The sequence below is a fragment of the Lissotriton vulgaris genome, chromosome 10, assembly GCF_964263255.1.
Source record: "Lissotriton vulgaris chromosome 10, aLisVul1.2, whole genome shotgun sequence".
Taxonomy (NCBI): domain Eukaryota; kingdom Metazoa; phylum Chordata; class Amphibia; order Caudata; family Salamandridae; genus Lissotriton; species Lissotriton vulgaris.
This window is the reverse complement of record NC_141698.1, coordinates 758,628,244-758,648,789: the sequence shown is the minus strand read 5'-3', so window position 1 is coordinate 758,648,789 and position 20,546 is coordinate 758,628,244. Positions and strand designations below refer to the sequence as shown.

The following is a 20,546-nucleotide window of genomic DNA, read 5'->3' as shown; positions in this document are numbered from 1 at the left end:
TGACTCTCCTAGACCATTACGCAATCACAAATTTACACTGCCCTGGGAAAGAGATGGGTCTTAAACCTTTTTTAAAGCAAGAACGTTCATTCTAACTCCTCAAAGACAGGGGAAGAGAGTTCCATAGTCTGGCAGCAGTATAACCAAAGGAACGGCCACCCATCTGTAGCCTCTGGATTCTAGGGACTACCACCAGGCATGCCGAAGAGGAGCGCAAAGGTCTGGCAGTGGAGTACCATGAAAAAAGCTCTTGTAGCAAAACCGGCCCCTGACCATGAAGGGCTTTGAAGACTAAACAAGATGCTTTAAAACAGATGCGCTGCTGGACAGGCAACCAATGAAGTTCTTTAAGCGCCAAGGAGGAGGAAGCTGAGCGCAGCTGAGAGAGGGCAAGCTTAGCTGCCATATTCTGAACGCGCTGTAGCTTACTGATCAAAGTGCCAGGTGCGCCCAGAAGCAGTGCGTTGCAGTAATACAGCCTGCTAAGAATAATGTTATGTTATGTTATAGGTTTGTTGAGCGCGACAGCTGCCCCAGCAACGGGGCGTCCCGGCGCTAAGAACCATAGCACAACCTACTGGGGAGGGGGAGAGAAGAGGCTTATAGAGGTGGGAAGAGGAGTTTTTATTGCTTTGCGAAAAGCGGACAGGTTGTTGAGGCGGCGGATGTGGAGGGGAAGGGAGTTCCAAAGTTTTGCTCCCAATAGTCTGAAAGAGCGACCCCCTATGCGGCAGAGCTTCGTGCGGGGAACCACTACTAAGTGTTGCCCCATAGAACGAAGATTGCGTTGGGGGGTGTAAGGTGTTAGAAGCGAGCGGAGGAGTTCGGGGCCATCAGTTTTCAGGATTTTGAAAGCAGTGGTAAGGGCCTTCAATTGAATGCGGGCTTCCACAGGAAGCCAGTGGAGTCTATGTATGGTGGCTCTAGCAGAACACCTTCTGGGGAGGCCTACTATTGTCCTGGCCGCTGCGTTCTGAATTCGCTGAAACCTAGTTGTCTCGGCTTTGTTAGCGCCCAGAAGAAGGACGCTCGCGTAGTCCAACCTGGCAAGGATGGTGGATTGGACAATGAGCTGCCGTATTTTGGGGTCAAAGAAGCCTAGAATGGGGTTAAGGCTTCTCAGCAACCCAATGCAGGTAGCAGCTACTTTTTTTGGTGTGAGTCTGGTAGTTCAGTGCGGAATCAAGCCATACTCCCAAGTTTTTACTAGCCTGTGCCGGAAGCATAGGAAGAATCTTACGCAAAGTACGGAGTAACATCATACATGTGGCGACTGTCTTATTAACAAAAACGTCCAGTTGTAGATTAGGGCCGAACATGACACCCAAGTTGCGAGCGGAGTCTGCCGCCACCACCGTACCCAAGGAAGATGTTGGCCAGAAATCCGCCGGCAGAGGGCGCGGGGTGCGGTCCAATGAGCAGTACAATACCTCTGTCTTAGATCCATTAAACTGGAGCGAATTGTCTCGCAACCAGTCCGCAGTAGCGGTCATACAAAGATGGAAGGTCTCCTTAGACACGGCATCTTTGCCTTCAAAGGAGAAGATGAGCTGTGTATCATCAGCATAGTTAATTGCCGAGATACCGAAGGATTTGACCAATCTGATCAAGGGACGGAGGTATAAATTGAATAGAATAGGTCAGATTGCCGACCCCTGGGGCACACCTTGCCCTACTCTTCTACTGCCGGATCTAAAAGGCGGCAACGCCACCACTTGGTGTCTGTTGTGAAGGTAGGAAACCAGCCATTACCGTGCGAGCCCAGCTACACCAATCTCATCCAGTCTGCTGATAAGTGTGGCGTGGCTGACCGTGTCGAACGCGGGCGACATGTCGAGCAGTTCTAGAAAGGCTGCCCGACCAGTCTCGACCCGCGAACGAAGATCATCCAGGACGACCACCAGCACAGATTCCGTGCCATGCGCTGGCCGGAAGCCGAACTGAGCCACATCTAGACCGGTATTAGTTTCCAAAAAACTGGACAGAGATTTAGTAACAAGTTTCTCCATGATCTTAACAGGATAAGGGAGCGGCGAGATTGGACGATAGTACACCGGGCAGGTGGGATCCAATGTGGGCTTCTTCAATAGCGGAGAGACCACTGCCATTTTCCAACATTCAGGTACCGTGGCGGTACTGAAGGACTGATGACAAATGGAGTATAAGGGGAGGAAGAGTTCCTCTTGGAACAACTTCCAAAATTTATGAGGCAGTGGGTCCATCGGCGAGCCCGATGATACACTAATCGCCAAAATACGGAACTCCTCAAAGGAGGGGAGAGAAACTGTCCAGCCGAGATTGTCCTGCCATCTCCTCTGAGTCGCCTGGAATGGATAGAGGTGCCAGAACCACCTAAGGCTGAGGGCGAGGGGTTCCTGAGCTGGAGAGTCCACTCAAAATGGTAGCAATCTTGTCCTCAAATGCAGCTGCCAAGGAATCACATAGGGCCTGAGAGGCCGGGATGATGTTCGTAGCACAAGCCGGGCGGGAAAGGTCATAAACGATCTTAAACAAAGTTTGTGACTTGTTTGATGCCCCCGTCAACATATCCTCGAGATACTTGGCTTTAGCGCATTTAATCTGTGCTTTATACTCCGATAGTGACTTTTTAAAAAGAGCTCTATCGGGCTCTGAATAATGCTTCCTCCAGGCTCTTTCCGCCTGTTTACACTGCAATTTCTGCTGGAGAAGATCGTTGGAGTACCAAGGCATGACGAACTTATGCCTATTCCTAACTTTCCGCAAGGGAACCACTTTAACCAAGGATTTTGTAATTTGCTGGCACAGATTTAAATAGCTCTCTTCCACATTTCCCCCCCAAGGAAAAAACACCAGGTAGTAAAGTGGGTGGACAAGAATTTTTCAGGAGTCTGGACCATTTCCTACTGACTTTTGTGAAACCCGAACTACTATCTCTCAAAAAGTCAGTAGGGAGGTGTAGGGAGAAATGGACAAGAGCATGGTCCGTCCAGCATTGGATACTTATATCCCTCATTGCAGCTTGGGTGGCATCTGCAATGATTAAATCTAAAACATGACCCTTCAAATGGGTCTGGGAGAGCACCAGCTGCTGCAGCTGGATATTGCAGCAGGCCTGGCACAAATCTCTATAGGCTGTGTCAAAGGGCCCATTTGACCACAGGTTGAAATCCCCCAATACTATTAGCCTGGCATGTTTGTTAGAAAGATCATAAATAAGATCAATCAGCTCAGGTAAAGTTAATAATGCATTACCAGGTGGTCTATAGCATAACAGCCCGGAGTACAGCACTCCTTTTTGTCCTTTGAGTGAGAAGCCCATGAGTTCAAAACCTCGGACCTCCTTAATCTCAAGCTGAGAAATGGCCAGGGTGTCTCTAAAGAGGAGTCCTACGTCTCCGCCTCTGCTCCCCACACATGGGTTATGCCTAATTTTATAGCCCGGAGGGCAGGCCAAGCCAAGTTCTACCTCACTGTCAGCTCGAGTCCATGTTTCTGTGAGACATAGCACATCCAGCCCATAGGAATCGATTAGGAGTGCAATTTCAGCATGATGTTTGCAAAGGGACCGAACGTTAAGCAAGCCACAAGATAGCACCCCAGGGCCGCTAGTGGTAGTCTCCAAGAGGCTACTCGCCTTAGAGGGCTGGCCAAGCTGAATAAGTTCCTCTCTGGAGTACACTAGACGGGAGCGGACAGGAGAAGCAGCATGACTGGCACTGGGCGTGACCTGTGCGCGAACGGGCGCAAACGGGCTTACCTCTGGCGCACCTCCGGCGCGCCATCGGCGCGTCCACTGCGCTGCGCGTTTGGCAACTATCCATCTTAAGTAGCCGTTAAGCGCGGGAGTCCTACGCGGCAACCTCTGGACCCGCAACCAAGATGGCGCCCGCAAATCGGCACCCTCCCGGTTTTACTCACCAAGATGGCGGCCTAAATCGCCACGACCAAAGCAAGCCCTGGATCGGCCTATATCCCGCAAAGTACGGGGTGAAAACAATTTAGTGTGCAGGTAAGATCTACCGATTAATTATCGCCCCCAGAAATGTCCAAGGTTAAAAATGAGCTCCTGCGTTCTGGGTCAGCAGCGCGGTAGTGCGAGGTGAATTTAATAAGAGTAAAAACTCAACAGGAATGGCAAAGTAAGCGTGCGCGCTGCGGTAAATAGAGTCTACCTGCCAAAGGAGAGAACCAGCTTTTAAATGTTCCTCCAAGCGCGGGAGTCCTACGCGGCAACCTCTGGCCCCGCAACCAAGATGGCGCCCGCAAATCGGCACCCTCCCGGTTTTCCTCACCCAAGATGGCGGCCTAAATCGCCGCGACGCGGTCAAAGCAAGCACTAGATCGGCCTATATCCTGCAAAGTACGAGGTGAAAACAATTTCAGAGATCTGTGACTGGGGTGAGTGTCTGAAAAGTTTCAGCGCACCGTCCATCATCTTCTTGTGTTTGCTTTATCAAAACCTCCCTCCCACATATTACTGTCAATCACTTAGGTCACCTATATTATGTTTGTGAGTGGTCCTTAAACACATTGGTTGAATAGGAAGGCTAACAAAAGAACCCCTCTATGGCAAAGGGTGTGGCTGCTGCAAGTAGTGAAGCTAGTGGGGTTCAAACAAAGAGACCTGACAGACATATAAATCTTGTGGAACATATAGTTCTCAGAGCATCAGAGAAGCTGCCAGGGGAATTCTCTTTACACAAAATAGAATTCTTTAGAAAGCAGCAGTTGCGTCACAACCTAGAACCCTATCCAGATACCTATGGAGATAATTTAATGATCCTCCCAGACCTCAACCCTCTGGAGCCTAAGTTAACAATAGAGCATACTGGGAAGAAAGGCATCTCCCGAACAGCCAAAACATGAGCAGTCAACTTGCTACATCCCATGACAAAGCTCCAAGAAAATTGGGAGCAGAAGCTTGGAGGGCTGAAGGATGACGAATGGTAGAGTGAGATGGCCTCCTGAATTTTAGTCATCTACTACCATAAGGCCCATGGTACATTTTTACACACAATACTATGTCAGCCAGTTATTGTTCACTTCTGGGAACATGTGCATTGGTCGTTGGGCGGGGACTTATAATCACCATAGATTCCAAAGGTGGCAATGCTGAGCAGGTTCCAGATGGCCACACTATTTCTGGCAGAAGGCTTCTTCACAGCCAACTGAGATACTAGAGGGACAGGGGACGACCCACCCACCCTTGTGAAATGAGCAAGAGGTATGGATTAATGGGTCAAAGCAATGAGGTCCCCCTACAAGGTAGGAGGCTGCACGAAGAAACATAAGAAGATTTGGAGGCCATGGGAGGAATCGCACAAAATTTAAATTACATTTCTTTTATTTTAGGTGCTGGAATTGTATTCACCAAATGCTGTGTGTACTAATAAATGATGTGTGCCTGATATTGTTGTATTTTCAAAGTTGTAAAGATGATACCGTTGAACATGTAAAAATGAACAGTTTAAAAGACAAAAACAAGAATGATTTCAAACTTGATTAAAAAAAGCAGATAGAAGAATGATACGCAATATTCTAACAGCTGCTAATATTGTACATAAATATTAACACACATTTATATAATTGCAAATAAAATAAATGCGGCCCAACAACACAATTTTGAACATCTTTACTAATAAACACGCATTTATTACTTAAGTGAAAAGGTCAAATTTATGTTGATTGCCACAGAACAGCAAAATGACGTGAAAAACACTTTACACTGCCTGACAGACCGATAGAGATGGTAACAGTTACTGTACACAGAGAAATCTCTCCCACAGTGAGAATTCTTCAGGTGTTTACGTTGCAAAATGAATCCCTTGCATCATGTTTTTGGTTAAACACATTTGTCAAAACCAATACACACAATGCCTTGGGATAAACCATATGTGCAGAGTATAATATGTTTTTACTACTGTAGATGGAGAGGAGTGGCATCATGATCCATTTGAGGCTTATCGTGTTGTGAGTCATGGTCCCTCCCCAAACTCAACAATGGCAATAAAAAGCATGTGAGAGCGAGAGAGAGAGAGAGAGAGAGAGAGAGAGAGAGAGAGAGAGAGAGAGAGAGAGAGAGAGAATGAGAGAGAGAGAGAGAATAGAAGTAAATATATACACATATGGGGGTGTTCTAAACTTAGTCACATTTTTAAGGTTCAGAAGCAATTGACAGGAACAGTACCTGTGCATAATCCAGCTTGGAAAGCCGACCCTCCCTCCTTAACTTGTTTAACAAATATGGTGTCCATGGGCTCCAGTTTGTTCCGTGGCCGACCTGCAAAATAAATCATTCGTAGCTTGAATCGAGGCATTAAAATTGACACATTGGATACAAACCAGTCACGTTTTTCACCAAAGCAAATATTACAGCAAAATGAAGCTACAGACTGAAGTAATATTAAAACTAGGCCTGGGCGGTGAACTCCATACGCAAAGTTTTCCGCACTCCGCGGAGTTCAGATCATTGTTAAGAAAAAATGTTAAGCTGGCGAGCGAGGAAAATCCAATGCTAGACCACTACCTCCCAGTGAGATTTGTCATTGCGGGCGGTCGAGGATGGTCGCCACCGCTCGCGTTGAGAAACCATCCATTCCAATTGAGGAAGCTTCCGCTCAGGTAGAATATCTACTTGAGCGGCAGAATGAAGCAGTGCCCTCTTTTTTTTTTTTTTTTGTAAATATCTTTTTATTGCAGCAAGATCAGAAATGCATACTTGCGCGGCGTATGGTGCCAGTTGTGCTGAATTTCCAGCAAAGGACAAACACCTGGTGCTAAAAATCAGCACGAACGGTGCGACCTAACACACTCCTCCGCTTGTGGAACTCCATGAAGCGCAGCCGAGTTTTTGGTCAGTTCGGTACTCCGCCCAGGCCTAATTAAAATTTTATATATACATACATACACACACATATATATATATATATATATATAGCTTGAAACCACACAGTAAACATTACAAAAAAAATGTATTGTAGGTTTTACTATTATCGAACACAAAGACACCGATATCCTGAACCCTGAAGGTTCAAAGGTGCTCCTCACCTGCCCAGATTCTTAGCAGTGGCCGGGAAGCCATACACACAGCTGTAACAGGTGCACTACTAAGTGAAATACCATACCAACTGATAACCTAGCTATAGAGCAGATATATACTGCGAACAGCCTTTTTTGGACCAAGAAATCAGAGATGATCTTTGCAGTCCCGTCTTCTGCTTTGATTCTTCAACCTATAAAATCAGCGTAGAGTGGGTGTAGTACTGCACGTCCTCTCTAGTAGTTACTAAACTCAGAACTACATATGGCTTTATTTATTGGAAAATTAAGTAAGTAGGGAAAGGAAACCAAGATGTTGGCCAGGATAATGATTTCCGAACAAATGAGCCTTTAATCTCCATTAGGACCTACAGCAAAATGATTTAACTATTTCTGTGCATAAAAGTTCTTTGGCGTCATCACCTACTTTACTGCAAAGGTGTCTGTACATTCAAGACACAGATACCTCTGCCCATTCATCCTATGTTAGATTAAAAAGGTTTGTTGTTTGTCTTAAAAATATAATTAGGAAAAATGAAGATGGGCAGAATGCTTAACTTGTTCGCAGCCCACCATACAACTTCAGAAACTGACCAACCATATGCAAATAAGCCTAGGTCCTGATCTAAAAGGAGCAGGACGAACTGTGGGGCCAGGCCAGCTCCCCTTCAAACCGGATCTCCGAGTACAAGCAACCCCAGACCAACACCCAGGTAAGTTACCAGTGGCTGGGATTAATTCAAGCATACCACACATCACTTTTCTGTATTCCTCAGAGTGATGCCTTAGGTGTAGCGGTAATGCCCAGATGTGGATTCCGTGCTCCAAGCCGCCCCCTACTAAAAAGGCCCAAAAAGTCCAAAACTAGTCTGGGGTTGCTTGTGTTCTGGTTCAGAGGGGAGAAGGCCAGGCCTATCAGGAGTAAGGCTGATGCAAACGGTTCCTGCCTGGTTTGGCATGGTGGGAAAAAACAATGCGACTGGGATGCAGCTCTGACTAACTAGAAGTGGCTGAGATTAACTGAAGCAGTCTATTCCTTATAGTGTATTTAGGCACATCACAGATAGTTCTTGGATAACTTACATCGGCTAACTGGAGTAATTACCCTGTGCATATCTGACTGCATGACGAGCATATTAAGAGAAGTGCGCCACTTATTCCACCACTTTGTTATGTGTACGGGTCAATTCTCTCTGAGATAATGGGTTTTATAACGGAGTAGATATTCCATTGTTACTTACTGGTGAAAGATATTCTAAATTGGCACAATATATGATAAACTGCTGAAAGGATATGGTAGATTGCAAAAGATATGGAAGATTGGCGAAAGATATGGTAAAATAGAGCAATTTAGTTTCTTAACAAATTTAATAGTTAATAAATGGCCAATCTCCCTGCCAAGGAAAGAATGACTGCTTCCTAAACTAATTAAACCAAAGTGGTTGCACTTATCAATAAACCAGATTTAGCTCCGCCATCATGGGCTCAGTAAGTCCTACCTGCGTGGTCTCCTTCTCTCATCTGGCTCAGACGGTCTCTCGTAAGAGGTTCCAAAAGTCCAATATAGCCTCTGTTTCTGTATGTCTAATGCAGGGTTACTTAGAGGGAGTCGAACGTCAGGGTATGAGGGATGCTGAGGTGTCTATTTTAATGGATATTTAAAAAATAAATGGCATGCAAAAGTCAAAATTTGGAAATTTAAATCCGAGTACCCACCAAGCTGCTTTTCAATCCTCAAAATAATTTAAAGGAATCCGCTCTAAAGAACTGGATTGGGTGGGCTTCTGTGTGTATGTAAAGGATGGGAATTAACTAGAGTACAATTCTAATCAACAATGTAGCCTGTTTAGTTGAAGAAGCCGAGGAAGAGCTGTAGGAAATGACTATTATTTATGCGAAGAGCCAGCCGACCACTATAAAGTATCCAGAACTTTATGAAGAATCAAGGAGGTTTTGCTCCTACCCAGAGAGTTGTTTGAAACGTCCTGGCAATACCCCCAATTTAAAAAGATAAAAATATACCAGCATGGTTTATCAACCAACAGGGATAAATAATATTTGTCCGAGTTAAGAATGCTATTTAAGTTATATATGATAACGTCCCCTCTCACTGTAAAGGTTCGCCCAGACCCTGGTCTTGGGGGCATTCAAATGTTTATGGCTTGGATCTATGGAGTGTTACCCATCGGGTAAATAGGCAGTCCTTATGTACAGATCTCTTTTAGAATGCTCATAAATGTAATACTGTGGTTTATTCCTGCTTTTTGTCGACGCATTATGACAAATATGATCTTTAGATTTTACAGTCGACCTGGCTTTGGGCGTGTTTGATTGGAAATGGGTACATCTCTTTTGCAAAGAACATGACATCACAAGGGTCAGGTCAGCTGCCAGTTGGCTTAACGACCCTGGCTCAAATTATATTCATTAAAATTGCTTATTAATATTAACTGAGTATGACTGGGCTTTAGCATTGTTAATTTAGCTTATACAGTCTTGGTTTTCATATGATTCAATGATATGTGCCAATCTTTATATTATATTACTCGAATACCTCTCATATTAAAAAGGAGCTAAAGTTAGATCGAGACCTGTCTAATTTAGGATTTCGGTATCCCACTGCACCGTTTCTTATTGCTGGAGTCCTCAATGTCAAACTTCTGCTAACTTGCTTAGATCATTTACTATTCTAATTTGTTTTATCACTAGATATGACCACATCTATAGTGGCACCCTGTGTTTACTCTCCAAAACGCTGAGCAAATAATTTTGCTATTGGCACAACAATCTAGAGAACTTAAGTGGGAGTTTTCCAGAAGATAGTCCCCGCCATTCGATTCCCACTATTGGGCAGTGCCTTACAAAGGCCCTAATTTATAAGGCATGTTTCAGACGAGTCATTGAAATCTGTAATTGGATTTAAGTGTTTGGTCTGGGGGACTAGTGACAATCTAGCTTTAGAAATTATGCCCAAGTAATAATATTATGTTAAACTACTGGAATCTTGGGGGGTGGGAGGGGGGGGGGGGGGGGGAGAATTGGTCTACTGCAAATTGTTCATAAGGCTGATTTGGCTATTATTGGAACGACCTGAGAACTAACTATCAAAATGTATTTTTCAAACTAAAGTTACTTATTATAACTCTTGGTGGGTGGGAAGGCATAGTAATTGCCACAGGGAATGCAAAACAAATGCCTGTATTTGGTTAACATGGAAATTACAGTTTCATCAGATTGCCTTCAGGGCTCAGTTTCTAAAGAACGACTATGCAGCTAAATTGCTATCTTATATAATACGAAATACCCTGAAGCTAGCCATGTGCAGCAGGTTCGGCTGTATACTCCTGATCGACAATAACTACAACTTCAAGAAACAGATTTGATAGTCAAAATAATAAAAGAAGTTTAAACGAATACTAAAGGAGAACGTTTTGCAAATTAGTACGAGTGACAATACAACAATATATAACACTTGGCTTGCAAAATTTCAATTTGTGTTTTACATTATTGGACGCAAGCCAATGGACTTTTACTTTGTCTACCCGGGATACAAGGCAATTCAAGAATTAAAATTAAATCTGATCATTCCTAAAGGATCATATGTTATAGCACTAGGGCCACCGCTACAGTGATCGCTGTTTTTGTTGTCTGAACATCAATTACAATATGGTGCATATTCTTGTGAATTTTTATCGTTTTGAAGAAAGGAAAAAGATTTTACTAACAATATTTTTAAAGCATGAATCTCTTGTCAGATTGGATGCTTTAAGCACTCAGTTCTCCCTGAATCACTTGACATTGGAGTAGCTTTGAGAAAGTAAACTAGGACAGCATAAGAAAGATTTTGTTAAGTTTAACCATCTTCTGCATTCCTGAAGGATCATGCATTTTAGCTTCTATTTTGATTTTATAAATAGAAACTGATAAATGTAATTGCCTTATGAATTTGGAATGTATTTTTTTTATTAGAACTTGTTATTTGGATAAGAGTCATTTAAATAATGTGTACTTTATTTGTGGCATTTCATTTCTCTGCTGTGTTTAAGATTGTATTTTGTTAATTGTTTTACTTTATTGCATTTGTGCTTATATTTTATTCTGCAATTTTTATGTGAATGGTTCTCAGAAGGAATTTGCTACTTACCAGTATGCATCTGTTCTTGGCATGTAGGGCTGCTGACATTCATATCTGTGCATAGATCGCCGCCTAGTGTTGGGTCCGGATGATTGCACATTGTTGTCCTGGAAGAGTCTTCGAAGTATCACGAGATAGGTGGCTCCACCCCTGGACTACAGTGCGCATGGGCATCCTCTCCATCCCCAGATTGTTTTTCGCCATTGTGGCAGAGATGGAGTGTAATACTGAAAGTGATGACCATGCCTGAAAATGATTCTGAGTGCTACAGCTGCGACAGGCACCGGGGAGGTGGGCGGGCGATATGAATGTCAGCAGCCCTACATGCCAAGAACAGATGCATACTGGTAAGTAGCATATTCCGTTCGAGGCATGTGGGCTGCTGAATTCATATCTGTGCATAGAATAAGGAATATGCTACTTACCAGTATGCATCTGTTCTTGGCATAGAGGGCTGCAGAGTGGTACATTATGAATAGATCGCCATCTGGTGTTGGGCTCGGATGATTGCACTTTGTTTTTCTCTTGGAGAGTCTTTTGTATCTTGGTGACTCCTCCTTTGGTTGGTAGTGCGCATGGGCGTCGGCTCCATCCTTAGATTGTTTTGCCGTAGTAGGGTTAGATGGAGTAGTATGATAGAATACAGATAGGAATGTCCATGTAAGTGTATCTAAATAAGATAATGTTGGAACAGACACAGGTTTCCGGGGAGGCTGGGAGGGCATGTACCACTCTGCAGCCCTCTATGCCAAGAACAGATGCATACTGGTAAGTAGCATATTCCGTTCGAGGCATATGGGCTGCAGATGGTACATTATGAATAGACTATACAGCAGTTCTCTCCCTAGCGGTGGTCGCCCGTGTCTGTTGCAACTGTCTGAAATAAAGTCTTTAATACAGCTTGTCCCACTCTAGCTTGTTGTGTTGTGTGCACATCTACACAATAGTGCTTTGTGAAGGTGTGCTGTGTAACCCAGGTAGCTGCTTTGCATATGTCATCTAGTGGAATGTTTCCCAAAAATGCCATAGATGCTCCTAGTTTACGTGTAGAGTGAGCTCTAGGAGGAACAGTTAATGTTCTCTTTGCTTTTAAGTAGCATATTTGAATACATTTTACAATCCATCTGGCAATGCCCGCTTTAGAGATGGGATTGCCCTTATGTGTAGGAGAAAACGCAACAAATAGCGGTTTTGTCTTTCAGAAAGTTTGTGTTCTTTCAATATAGTACAATATTGCCCTTCTGACATCCAATGTATGTAGGGCCCTCTCCGCTACCGTTTGTGGTTTTGGAAAGAAAACCGGTAATTCCACTGACTGATTGATGTGGAATGCAGAAATTACTTTTGGTAGGAATTTTGGGTTTGTTCTAAGAACCACTTTATTTTGGTGTAACTGCATAAATGGTTCTTGAATCGTAAAAGCCTGCAACTCACTTACTCTTCTAAGTGACGTGATAGCTATGAGGAAGGCCACCTTCCATGTGAGGAATTGTATTTCACACCTATGCATAGGTTCAAATGGTGGTCCCATTAGTCTGGTAAGTACTATGTTGAGATTCCAGACTGGGGAAGGTGGTCGTCTTGGTGGAATGACTCTTGAGTCCCTCCATACAAGCTTTAATTGCTGGTACTTTAAACAGGGAAAGATGTTGCCTGTTTTGTAGGTACGCCGCTATAGCTGCGAGATGAACTCTGATAGAGGTGTATGCTAAGTTACATTGCTGCAAGTGTAGTAAATAGCAAATGATCTGTTTAGTGGATGCGTCCAGAGGGTTGATGTGCTTACTGTTACAGTGTATAGCAAACCTCTTCCACTTTGCTGCATTGCATGCTCTGGTGGTAGGACGTCTTGCTTGTTTAATGATTTCCATACATTCTGGTGGTAAATCTAAATATCCAAACTCTATGACCTCAGGAGACAGATCGCTAGGTTCAATTGTTTGGGATCTGGGTGCATTATTTCTCCATGGTTCTGTGTAAGGTGCATGGGTAATAATCTTAGCTTTTGATGTGGCACCTGTGAGAGTTGTAGTAGTGTGGTGAACCACGGCTGTCTTGCCCACGTGGGTGCCACTAGTATCATTGTCATTGAGTGCTGCTGCAGTTTCCGAACCACTAACGGAATTAGTGGGAGAGGGGGGAAAGCGTAAGCAAATCTGTTGGACCAATTTATCCATAGTGCATTGCCCTGGGACCGTTGGTGTGGGTACCTGGATGCGAAGTTTTGGCATTTTGCGTTCTGATGATTAGCAAACAGATCTATCTCTGGTTGCCCCCATCTTTGGAAGAATGGCTGCAGTATTTGGTCGTGCAGCTCCCATTCGTGTACTTGTTCTGACTGTCTGCTTAGGATGTCTGCTATCTGATTTTGAACTCCTGGTAGGTGTTATGCTAACAGATAGATCTTTTGAGGAATGGCCCATCTCCAAATGTCCTGTGCTAGTTTGGATAGTTGGAGAGAGTGTGTCCCCCCTGTTTTTGAATATAATACATTGCAGTCATGTTGTCTGTTCTGATCAGGACTGCCTTGTTTGTAATTTGCATTTGGAAAGCTTTTAGTGCTAGGAATATCGCTAATAGTTCCAAGTAATTGATGTGCAGTTTCTTTTGCTGCACACTCCACTTCCCCTGCACTGTGTATTTGTCCATATGCGCTCCCCATCCGGAGAGCGATGCGTCCGCTGTTATTATCACTTGTGGAATCGGTTCTAGGAACGACCGTCCTTTGGAAATGTTTGTTGTGTTCCACCACTTCAGAGAGCGATGCGTACGGTCGTCCACCAACACCAGATCTGTAATCTGACCTTGAGCCTGATTCCACTGTGTCGCCAGACACTCCAGTAGTGGGCGCATTTGTAGTCTGGCATGTGGTATTAGCAGTATGCAGGAGGACATCATGCCTAACAGTTGCATAAACACTTGTGCTGGTAGTGAGTGTTGTGGTTGAAATCTTTGTATTAACCCGACCATTGTTTGTATCCTGATTGGGTTGGGGTATGCTATTGCTCTTTCTGTGTCTATAGTAGCCCCCAGGTATTGCTGAATCTTGTTTGGTTGCAGGTGTGATTTCTTGTAGTTCACCGTAAACCCTAGGTGGTGCAGCAATTGAATTGTCTTCTGTGTGTTGTGAAGACATTCTTCCTGTGACTTGGCCTTTATTAACCAATCGTCCAAGTATGGGAAGACATGTATTTGTTGTCTTCTCAGGTGTGCTGCCACCACAGCTAGGCATTTTGTGAACACTCTTGGTGCTGTTGTGACCCCGAACGGAAGGACTTTGAATTGATAATGTTGTCCTTCCACTACAAACCTTAGGTATTTCCTGTGGGCTTTGTGAATTGGGATATGAAAGTGCGTGTCTTTTAGATCCAGTGTAGAAAGAAAGTCCCCTTTCTTCAGTAAAGGGAGTACCTGTTGGAGCGTGACCATGTGGAAATGTTCCGAATTTATGTATGCATTGAGAGGTCTTAGGTCTAAGATTGGTCTTAGGGACCCATCTTTTTTGGGGATTAGGAAGTATAGAGAGTATACTCCTGTCCCTTGTTGATGTTTTGGAACCTTCTCTATTGCATGCTTTTGTAGCAGTGCTAGTACTTCTTCCTTTAACAATGTCATATGATCTTGACTCATTGGACGCTGTTTGGGGGGGATGTTTGGTCGGGTAGCTGTGAGTTCTAGGCAATAACCATGATGGATAATCTGTCTCACCCACTTGTCTGATGTGATGTTTTCCCAGACAGGTAGGAACTGTGATAGCCGTCCCCCGACCGGTGTTATGTGGTCTGGGGGAAGTTCTATCAAGTCACTGTTTTGGGGTTGAGGCGTTGCGGTTGTTATTATTTCCGCGGCCTCTACCTTTGTTGTTGTTACCCCTGTAACTACCTCTTGAATTACCTTTGGGTGATGTAGGTGTGAAAGAGGTGGATTGCTGATTTGTTCCTGTATTTTTTGAGCCTCCTATATAGGTGGATCTACGAAAGGAACCTCTTTGTGTTGGCTGTTGCAATACTCCCATTGACTTTGCCGTTTCTGTATCTTTTTTCATTTTTTCTAAGGTCTCATCTGTGCTTGAGCCAAAAAGTGGTTTTTGATCAAAGGGTTGGTTCAATAAGGACGTTTGTACTTCCTGTTTGAATCCTGAGATTCTAAGCCATGCATGTCTCCTTAACATGACACTGGTGTTGATGGATCTTGCTGCAGTGTCTGCTGCGTCTAGGGCGCACTTAATGGAAGTATTAGTTATCTTTCCTTCCTGTATTAACTGATCTACCCTTTTCTGATGTTCTTTGGGGAGATGTGTGATGAGTTTTTCTAATTCATCATAATGTGCCCTGTCATAACGTGCAAGTAGTGCCCGTGTACTGGCTATACGCCAGCTATTTGCCGCTTGTGATGCTACTCTCTTGCCTGATGCATCTATTAATTTTGACTCTTTATCAGGTGGAGGAGCCTCTCCTGTAGATAATGAGTTCGCTCTTTTACGAGCGTTTGAAACTACAAGCGAGTCCAGAGGTACCTGCCCTTTGATAAATATTGGATCCTTTGGAGCCGCCTTATATTTTTTTATCAATTCTTGGGTTTAACACCCTAGCCCTCACTGGGTCTTTGAATATTTCTTCTGTGTGACTGAGAAGACCCTTCAGCATAGGTAGAGTACCTGATGTTCTTTGTGAATTAGGTAGCGTCTATAATAGGAAGTCCTCTATTAGAGGTTCTGTATGTACATCTACCTTATGATATTTTGCTGCCCTATTAATGAGCTGTACAAACCCTGTGCTATCATCAGGTGGTGAAGGCTTTGAGGGATACAACTCTGGGTCGTTGTCATCATCTGACCCTACGTTATAATTTTCCCATGGGTCATCCTCATCTGGGATAGTTTCCTCATCCCCTTGAGGTTCTCCCTCCCCTGGATCACTGTCTACATCAGACTGAGGTGTAGATGATCTTGGTGTAGAAGGTGCAGGAATGTTTGGCATAGTGTGAGGAATAGGAGAAGAGGGTGTGACCTTAGGTCGAGGAGAAGTAGGAGGAGTTGTATTTGTCCCCAGTGTTCTCTTTTTTGAAGGAAGAGATTTGTCTTCTATCTGTTCATTCTTCCTCTTCTTCGTCACTACTTTGCCAGTTTGCGGATCGATAAACAAAATCTTTTGTTTGGGATCTGTTTGCTGCTCCTGTATCGGTACCGAAGGCCTGGGTTCCGAAAGGTGCTTTTGTTTTCGATCGTCAATGTTCGGTGTTTTCGGCACCGAGTGTTTACTCGATTCCGACTTCTTCGGTGTCGAGTGAGTATTCGACGTCGAATCATGTTTCTGTTTCGACATGGAATGTTTCGATGCCGAGCTTTCCCTTGCATGAAGCTTCGGTGTCGAAGTCGATGTCGACCGTTTCTCGGATCCGACATGGTGGGAGACCGAGTGTTTCGGTTTCAGTTTCTGTTTCGTTGCCGGGCCCGAAGGCGGGGCGTCGGAAACTTTTTTCTGCGGTTTGACCGGGCTCGAAGGCGGGGTCGTTACCACTCGGGGTCGGTTTTTTGGTAAGGGGACGTCGTCACTCACGGTTTGTTGCACGTCGAGTTCTTCGACCTCCGACTCGTCCCCTTCCGACCCCGACTGATCCTCTTCTTCCTCAAGTTGCTCGTCTCCGAACAGCTCCGGGATCGCCTCCGACTGCATTCTGGAAACCTCGTGTCTTCGAGCTCGACTATTTCTAATCGTCGACTTGGAGGAGAATGCTGCGCAGGCTTCGCAGTCCCTGGATTCGTGTTCAGGCGATAGACAGAGGTTGCACACCTCGTGTAGGTCCTTGTGTGGGAACTTAGCACCACACGTTGGACATTTCTTGAATGGAGTCCTTTCCATGGACTCCGGACTTGACTGCGTCGAGAAAGGCCTCCTGTTCGTCGACGTAGATCAAAGTTTTTTCTTCGATGTTGAAGTCGAAACGCGCCGGAATGGAAATTAAACGCGTTCGATAACAATACCGTCGAATTGGAAAGGGAATACGCGCCGATAAGTCACTTCTTTTCGAAGTCGATCTGGAGCGTCTCAATCCTCATCCGAACCCGATGGCGGAAAAAAACAATCTAAGGATGGAGCCGATGCCCATGCGCACTACCAACCAAAGGAGGAGTCACCAAGATACAAAAGACTCTCCAAGAGAAAAACAAAGTGCAATCATCCGAGCCCAACACCAGATGGCGATCTATTCATAATGTACCATCTGCAGCCCATATGCCTCGAACATAGCAGTTACCTCCTTAGCGGCGGTTGCCCATGCCAGCTGCAGCAGTCTGAAAGAGTTCTGAGAACAGCTTGTCCTACAGCGGCTTGCTGTTTGGAGTGTACATCTACGCAGTAGTGTTTCGTAAATGTATGTATGGTGGACCATGTGGCTGCTTTACATATATCCTCTAGAGGAATGTTACCTAGGAAAGCCATGGATGCCCCTAGCTTGCGTGTGGAATGCGCTCTTGGGGGAACTGTTAAAGTGCGTTTAGCCTTTTGATAACAGATTTCTAAGCATTTAACAATCCATCTGGCTATACATGATTTGGAAATAGGGTTGCCTTTGTGTTGTGGAGAGAAGGCAACAAACAGTTGTTTAGTTTTTCCAAAGTCTTTTGTCCTGTCGATGTAATACAGGAGAGCTCTTTTGACATCTAAGGTGTGCAGTGCCCGGTCTACCACTGAATCTGGGTTTGGAAAGAAAACTGGCAGTTCTATGGTTTGATTAATGTGGAACTGCGAGATTACCTTAGGCATGAATTTGGGGTTGGTGTGCAGCACTACCCTATTAGCATGAATTTGTAGGAAGGGCTCTTGAATTGTCAGGGCTTGAAGCTCACTGACTCTTCGTAGCGATGTGATGGCTATCAGAAAAGCCACTTTCCATGTAAGAAACTGTATCTCACAAGAATGAAGAGGCTCAAAGGGTGGCCCCATGAGCCTGGTGAGAACGACGTTTAGATTCCAGACAGGCGAAGGAGGGTGTCTGGGAGGGATCACTCTTTTGAGGCCTTCCAAGAAGGCTTTAATGGCAGGCACTTTGAAGAGGGAAAGATGCTGCCTGTTTTGAAGATAGGCTGCCATGGCGGCCAAATGTATCCTAATGGAACTATACGCTAGATTGCATCGATATAGATGCAGCAAGTAACATATGATGTTTTGCGTGGACGCATCTAGCGGATTAATGTCATTGTTGGAACAGTAGATGACAAAACGTTTCCATTTGGCTGCATAGCACGCCCTAGTTGTAGGTCGCCTTGCCTCTTTAATGATGTTCATACAGTCAGGGGGCAAGTTGAGGTAGCCAAACTCTATGACCTCAGGAGCCATATTGCAAGGCTCAACTGTTGTGGATCTGGGTGCTGAATGTCTCCACGGCTCTGAGTGAGGAGACTGGGCTTGAGGCGTAGCCGTTGGTGAGGCACCACTGAAAGTTCTAGGAACGTGGTGTACCACGCCTGCCGTGCCCACGTTGGAGCAACCAGGATGAGCGTCATGGAGTGCTGCCGCAGTTTGCGCGACACTAGCGGTATGAGTGGGGCTGGGGGAAAAGCGTACGCAAATCTGCCTGACCAGTTCATCCATATCGCATTGCCCTGAGACTGCGGGTGTGGGAACCTGGCGGCGAAGTTTTGGCATTTTGCGTTCTCTTTTGTGGCGAAGAGGTCGAATCTGGATGACCCCACTGCTGGAAATATGGTTGGAGCACTGAGGGGTGAATCTCCCACTCGTGCATCTGATGACTGTGCCTGCTGAGCAGGTCCGCCATCTGGTTGTCTTTGCCCGGGAGATGTTCCGCCATGAGGAAGATGTTCCTTTGGATGGCCCACTTCCACATGCTCTGGGCTAGGTGAGATAGGTGCGGGGAGTGTGTGCCTCCCTGTTTCTGGATGTAATACATGGCAGTCATGTTGTCCGTCCGGATCAACACGACCTTGTTGCACAGGTGCAACTTGAACGCTTTCAGTGCCATGAAGATTGCCATCAGCTCCAAAAGATTGATATGCATATTTTGCTGCTGTGCCGTCCATAGTCCTTGCACAGTGTAATGGAGGACATGCGCTCCCCAGCCCTGGAGAGATACGTCCGTCGTCAGCACTATCTGTGGGACAGGCTCTTGGAACGGTCGTCCCCTGCAAAGGTTTTGTGAATTCCACCAATGCAGAGAGTTGTATGCACGACCGGTCACCAACACTAGGTCTTTCAGATGCCCATGAGCCTGGTTCCACTGTTGTGCTAAGCATTCTTGAAGGGGACGCATGTGCAGCCTCGCGTGCGGGACTATGAATATGCAGGAGGCCATCATACCGATCAGCTGCATGAATACTTGCGCTGGGAGCGATTGTTGAGGCCTGAACTTCTGAATTAGCAGCTGCATGCTGTTGACTCTGGTAGAGTTTGGCTGCGCTGTTGCCGTTAGAGTGTTTCATGTTGCCCCTAGGTACTGTTGCACATGAGCGGACTGAAGGTGCGACTTTTGGTAGTTTAGTGAGAATCCTAGACTGTGTAGGAGGTGAATTGTGCGTGACATGTGGCTGGCACACTGTTGGGCCGACTTTGCTTGAACAAGCCAGTCGTCCAGGTAGGGATAGACATGGATGTGTTGTCTCCGAAGGTGCGCAGCCACAGTTGGTAAGCACTTGGTGAACACTCTGGGGGCAGTGGTGACCCCGAAAGGCAGGACCTTGAATTGGTAATGCTGATTGTTGATGGTGAATCTGAGATATTTCCTGTGACTTGGGTGAATGGGAATGTGGAAATATGCATCCTTGAGGTCCAGGGTTGCTAGGAAGTCGCCCTGACTGAGCAATGGAAGGACCTGCTGTAAGGTTAACATATGAAAGTGTTCTGACAGTATGTATTGGTTGAGGGGTCTGAGGTCTAGAATGGGCCGCAGGGAACCATCCTTTTTTGGGATTAAGAAGTACAGAGAGTACACCCCTGTACCTTGCTCTTTTGCAGGCACGAGCTCCATTGCCCCTTTTTGCAGCATGGAGAGTACTTCTTGCTGCAATAAGTGCATGTGCTCTGCGGACATAGGACGGTGCCTTGGGGGTATGTTGGGAAGAGTGAAGGTTAGTTCTAGACAATAGCCGTATTGGATAAGTTGTCTCACCCACCTGTCTGTGGTAATGCCTTCCCAGACTGGCAGGAACTGCTGGAGTCTTCCCCCGACAGGTGTTAAATGGTCGGGGGGCAGTGACAAGGCGTCACTGTTTGTTGGGAGCGGAGGATCTGGCATTGTTATTTCCACGTCATCTGCCCTTGGCGCTGTTCCCACGATATCCACCCCTGTCATTTTTTGTATAGGTGGTTGGCGTGCTCCCTTTGCTGTACTGGGCTTGCTGTAAAGCTTGTCCTCTAGAGGCTCCCCTATTACCGGA

The 20,546-nt window shown here is 45.4% G+C and overlaps 1 protein-coding gene across 2 annotated transcripts in view; it reads right to left on the bottom strand.

The window, feature by feature from the left end:
- ARHGAP21 (Rho GTPase activating protein 21) overlaps positions 1–20,546 on the bottom strand; it is a 430,157-nt gene that overhangs the window by 184,836 nt on the left and 224,775 nt on the right. For both annotated transcript variants that reach the window (XM_086941663.1, XM_086941662.1), the window contains exon 5: positions 6,170–6,262. In XM_086941663.1, coding sequence (XP_086797789.1) covers positions 6,170–6,262 — 93 coding nt within the window. The remainder of the gene's footprint in view (positions 1–6,169; positions 6,263–20,546) is intronic.